This window comes from Psittacula echo (assembly GCF_963264785.1).
Source record: "Psittacula echo genome assembly, chromosome: 1".
Taxonomy (NCBI): domain Eukaryota; kingdom Metazoa; phylum Chordata; class Aves; order Psittaciformes; family Psittacidae; genus Psittacula; species Psittacula echo.
The window spans coordinates 72735105-72741200 of NC_137735.1; the positions used below are offsets into that span (position 1 = coordinate 72735105).

At 43.3% G+C, this 6096-nt stretch overlaps 1 protein-coding gene across 1 annotated transcript; it reads left to right on the plus strand.

The window, feature by feature from the left end:
• Positions 1–227: 227 nt before the first annotated feature.
• JCHAIN (joining chain of multimeric IgA and IgM) lies at positions 228–6096 on the plus strand (the record flags this gene model as incomplete). The annotated part of the gene is made up of 4 exons (XM_080613773.1): positions 228–291; positions 3924–4059; positions 5328–5408; positions 5895–6096. The coding sequence occupies 4 exons, from the start codon at positions 228–230 to the stop codon at positions 6094–6096; spliced, it is 483 nt and encodes a 160-aa protein (XP_080469899.1).

Here is a 6096-nt window from a genome sequence, read left to right on the forward strand (position 1 = left end):
AAAATGCACAGTAATATTGCAACCATCTGCCCCTCTTCACCTCTGAAAGCCAGAAGCCTTCACGCATTGAACTTGCCTGGTTTCAGTCCCCAGCCACATTTTCCACAGTGGCTGTGCTGGCGGGCTAGGCTTTTATTTTAGGAAACAGATAGCTGTATCATTTCCACGTACCCTTATAGGCAGAGGCAGGCTCTCCACTCGTGTTCTTTGAAAGAAGGGAAGGCATGATGAAGAGCTCGTTGTTGCTGTGTGTGGCCTTGGCCATCTCCTTGGGGCTCGTCCTGGTGGCAGGTAGGTGAGAAATGAAGAGCATGGACAGCTGTGCTTAAGAGATCGGTGATGGGGTTTGTGTAGTCAGTAATATTTCTATAAGCCAAAAATACCACCTCAAGTCCTGCTCAAGCAGTCACGCTTCAGTGCCGCTTGGACACCTCAGGGTCTTTCCGCACCACAGAGCTGTGTGTTTTTAATTGCTGCCTTGAGGATAAAAAAGCCATGACTAACTGCAAATTTAAAACTCTAGCCATTTTTCATTGGGTTTCTGAAGCAACAAACAGCAAACATGTATGCTTGCTTTTCTGCAGTGGTAAGAAGCTTGCAAGACTGTTGCCTACCAGATTTAAAGGATTCCAGAGTCTTTCTGGTAATCCTGTATATGGCTACAGCAAATCTATTTTCGATTAAACTGTAATTAATTGTCTTAACTCCACTGAATTTTCTGGATACTCTTGATTTAGACTGAGATCAGACTGTCATCCCAACACACTTCTCAGTGTGGTTCACAGCTAATGGGTGCTGACTGTACTAATACTATACAACAGTCATCCTCATTTACAAGGTGGGTCTGGTCCACAGGATTAAATCAATGCTCAAGGATAATCATCCCAACAGCATGGACAGCAGCATCCCTGCATTTCCTTCCTCTTTTGGGAAAGGGCATCTTATTGCCTACCCAGGCAGGTCCTTGTAAAGTACTGCTTCCTTTGAAAAGCATCCAGCTGTATAATTTATTTGCTGAAAAGACAGAAAATGTTGAGTTCACCAACTGTAAACTCAACAGAGTTCACAGAGCCCAGTCTGGCTTTCCCCATTTATATGCATGGCTTGAGACATATATATACATGAGCAGCTTAGAGGGGAGGTCAATTTAGAGTCATATGTAGCTATGGGATTGCTGTTTGGACTATTTACATTGAAATGAATGTATTTTTTGGCTGTTTGAACCTCTTCCTAGTTTAATAAATCAGCCATTTGGACCTGCAGCAGGGTTTGAACAGATCTTTGGAGTGCATTTGCTTCTTCACTGTGCTGAATCTGGCTTCTGTTGGGCTTCATAGTGTGTTATAGGACCAGCCAATATTGAAATCTGCATAACTGTTAAGGAGGGAAGGAACACCATCTTGCAGTGAATCACGCACCAGAAAATCTAACCTGCATACACTTAAAAAGGCATGAGGAGATTTTTTACTTAACTACCTTCTTCCCAAAGGGACTTTACTGGGTTGGTGCATGGAGATAGTGCTGATAAAGCCACCCTTTTTTGAGCTTTGTAATTTTAATTTGAAAACATTATATAGAATGTATCTAATTTATGCTTACTGAAGCCAAGAGCATTACACAACGAATTAAATAAGGACACTATTTTTAGAGTACAGTCAAAAAAACTCTGCATATTCATAAGAGTATGTTAATATACTTTTAGAAGATGAATTAAAGCCTGTTCCCAAACTTTTTGGAGCAATTCCCAAAGCCATTTAAATCTGACTTGACTCTTGGGTTTGAAGTAAGGATTTATAAGAAATTGCACACATTGTTACACAGAATACACTGGCAGACACCAGAGGAAGGTCTGTATGAAGGACAAGAAGCAAGAGACTTTGTATAAGACAAAAGAAAGGCCAAGACTCAAGGAGGTCACAGTCACATTTTACAGTGGCATTTGTACTGCTGGGTTGTGCTGGGTGCAGTACAGAGAAATCCTAAAAGCCAGCCCTTGCTCCAGAGGGCTCAATGGGCACATGCTATAGCAGGACATGCTATAGAGAAATAAAGAAAACTGTGGGAATATGCCCATGGTGGCTTGCTCCACTGCCCAAAGTAAGAAGGCAAAGTAATTTCCTTCCTGATCAAGAAACTCCACAGTCAGTCCTATTCAGAAAAGTATTCTGGTGCTGCTTGACACAGAAACCACAATTGTAACCACCAGGGGAATTCTAGGGTCACTCTGAGGTATCATTTTCAGTTCTGGTGCCTTTTTCACAAAACCAGCATCTGCAAGGATCACAGAAAATAACCCAGAGGAAAGGAAGCAGATGAGACCAACATATTGTGGAGCAGGAAGGAAGCTATAAGAAACCTTAGGTAGAAAACCTGGAATGCAATTGGCATGACATTGCATGGACTAGATACCTGGAGGCTCTGCCAATCAACACTGCAGAGACCTGTCCTTGCCTGGTCTTGCATACAGCTTTATGTAACAGTTGAGCTCTGCCAACGGTGACTAACAATCAGAAAACTTAAAGCCCACCTCAGAGTCCATGCACTGCTCCCACAGGCTTTGAGCACTATCCCTTTCACCCTGTAGCAACAGGGTCTGTTGCTAATAAAACCCAGCAGCTTTGGACATGGAGATTAAGAGAAAAACCAGACATGAGTTTATACAATGTGTGTTTCTGCTTCATTACTGATGTGTGCTTTGATAACTCAAACCCAGCTGCTGGGACCAAACTTTTTAAGTCAAAATGATTCTGAAATCCTTCACAGATATGAACACAGACATCATCAGCCTGTTTCTTCTTTCCCTCCATAGTTAAGCTAAGGCACTATCAGAGTAGGAAAGTCCCCAGAACTGAGGTCCTGCTGAACCCAATATAAACTACTCCATCTTACAAAGATCACTGGTTTTGGTACTTCTAAGCAGGCTGAAGATGCTGTAGGAAGAGCGATACCATAGTGATGGCTGTGAACATTATTTCAGCAGCATTTAGAAATACAGAGGAAGATAACAACAATCCCTTAAGAAGGATATGACTGCATGCATATAAAAGCAGGGCTGGCTTATTATGGGTGAAGACAGCAGAGGCTCTGGTTTGTGCAAAACCAACTAGCAAAGAACCAGCTACTTAAAATCCATCTACCTGCACAATAAGAAGGTATTGCACACAACCAGGAACCTTCTAAAAGCCCCTGGGTGACAGACAGGATGTTTTACCCCATTTTAACTGGGTTTCACATTGAATAGCAATAGTTCATATTGAACCTAAGGTGGTTCTTCTCTATTTAAGAACATCAAAACTGGAGCTGTCCCTGCAAACCACAAGCATGAGGGCCACCTGCTTTTCACTGCCAAGTCAGCAGGCTGCTGTATTGATGGGTCCTGTCATGCTTTTTGGCATCTGTTTCCTGAAGGGCTTGAAGGACAACATATTACTTAAGGAAAACTGTTATATTGGCAAGATAAGGGACACTTATTTAGAGGCCAGATCCAAACTAGGATTTGGATTGTTGGAATAGTCCTGTTGCATGACAAAGGAATTGAGTAACTTCTCCCATTGAGGTAAAAGCAGCACTTCAGCTCTCAGGTGTAGCTTGAGGCTTGCAAGGGGATTTTCTTCCTATTTCATGAGAAACCCCTGCATGTTTGCCTCTGACCAGCCACACAGCGTCCAGGTCCATCATTTGCTCCTTCCCAGTCCTGTCACCTCTGCATACAGAACCATACTGTAGATGAAGCAGGGAGGACAGCGGAACTCATCTTTGCCAAGAGGCTCATTTGTACCTGTTGCAACCCAGATTTTAATCAACCCAGATGCTGTAATGGTATCTCTAATGCAGTTCTGGCATTTTCATCACTTGGCTTTCTGCTAAAGCAGGTTTCAGGGTTTGTCTTCTTGACTTTGGGATTGCATATCCTGTGCTCACAGGTTATCCACGTGACCCTGAGGATGAGGAGCACGTGCTGGTCAATAACAAGTGTCAGTGTGTAACAGTGACCTCAAAGTTCGTCCCCTCCAAAGAAAATCCTGATGAAGAAATCCTACAGAGAAACATACGCATCCTGTAAGTGGCAGATGAGTGTTACATGGAGATGAAGTGTTATAAGAGTTCCTTTTTCTTTGCATTGTTTCCCATGTTCTTGCATTAAGGAATTGAACTGTTTTTTCCTGTGGGTTGCTTTCTATGGTATCTTGGAATGTTCCCTTTGCTTCATGTTTTTATAGCTTACATGAACCCATATGTGTTTTGTTCCTTCAGACACAAAAAGCATTTTCATGTTTTAAGCAGTCCCGTTGTAGCTTTACATAATAGACTGGGGAAGCAGAGTGTAACATTTCTACAGTTGATTAAATCTGAATCCAAATTGGGCCAATGACACTGGACTCAAAGCAAGCCTGCTATTTATATAGGCTAGGAAAACTGGTTAATGCCTGAACTATCACAAAGGTTAATCCTATGAGGCAGGACGCAGTTGAAGAGTAGGATTTTGTCTTCTTTATTCACACAAACCTTACAGCAGTGTGTGTGTCTTTGAAACATGGATCAAGTTCAGGCTCAGAGCCACAGGAGTTCTGGTAGAGCTCACAACACTGGAAACAGTAATTAAACATGTCCATGTCCTGCAAGTCTCTCAGGCGTCTGAGAGCTCAGAGTTTAAAATAAAGGATTTTTAGTGTGAGATGTCCCTGCCCACGGCAGGGGGGCTGGAACTTGATGATCTTAAGGTCCTTTCCAACCCTAACTGTTCTATGATTCTGTATCCTCATTAATGTTCATAAATATATAAAGGGTGAGTGTCACGAGGATGGGGACAGGCTCTTTTCGGTGACAACCAATGGTAAGACAAGGGGTAATGGGTACAAACTGGAACACAAGAGGTTCCACTTAAACTTGAGAAGAAACTTCTCAGTGAGGGTGACAGAACACTGGAACAGGCTGCCCAGGGGGGTTGTGGAGTCTCCTTCTCTGGAGACATTCAAAGCCCGCCTGGACACATTCCTGTGTAACCTTATCTAGGTGTTCCTGCTCCGGCAGGGGGATTGGACTAGATGATCTTTTGAGGTCCCTTCCAATTCCTAATGTTCTGTGATTCTGTGATTATCAGCACTATCCCCTTCCAAGTGGCACTTTCAGAAATTGCTGCAGTCACCTTGGGGTTGCCTTTGAGGGCACTGAAAGGCCAAAATGTGCTGCTCCTGGCCTTTGTTACAGAGAAAAGTTGAAACGCAAACAGCCTGAACAAGACAACAAGAGCTGAGAATTGTTCCCAGCAGAGTAGTTCTGGTTAATAAGGAGTTTTCATGACAGTGATTCTCTTCCCTCCTTTGCAGAGTCCCCCTGAAGGCTCGAGAGAACATCTCTGACCCCCTGTCCCCACTCAGAACCACTTTTGTCTACCGCATGACTGACCTGTAAGTAATTATTTACTAAGGTAATTTCCTAAGACTTCATCTCCCCAGCAGCATTGTCTACCCAAGCTCAAAACCGTGCTTGAAGGCCAGTAGAGAATGTGAGGGAGGGTCAGTGAGGAAAATTCCCCCCCAGTCTAGCTTTCATATTCTGTTCCAGGCCAAGAAATTGTTATCTCCATGATTAATTCACATGAAAAGGGCTCACACTTACAGGAAATGTTTCATTCTGACCCTTGTTCATCTCAAATGTCTTAAATATAAGCAAATTACACGTTGCCTGCTTAACCCTCCCTTTCAGAAACCAGTCTTGACAATAGCAGTTTGACAACACTAAAAGCATCTGGCTGGGGGTTCCTTTGTAAAACCTAAAAAGGCCACAATACTCTCCTAGCTCCATGTGCAGATCAGCAAGGAAGACAGGGGTTTCACCAGGGGCATCTTCTCATCACAGCTGTGAACACTTGTTCTGTTCCTCATCTCTTCCAGCTGCAAAAAATGTGATCCTGTAGAAATTGAGCTGGGTGGTGAGATATACAAGGCCCAGCAAAGCACCTCCTGCGATGAACCTGAAACCTGCTACACGTACAACCGGGACAAGTGCTACACTACAAACTTCCCATTCCTCTACCACGGAGAGACGGAAAATTTGCAAGCAGTTCTGACACCGGCATCCTGCTATGCTGATTAG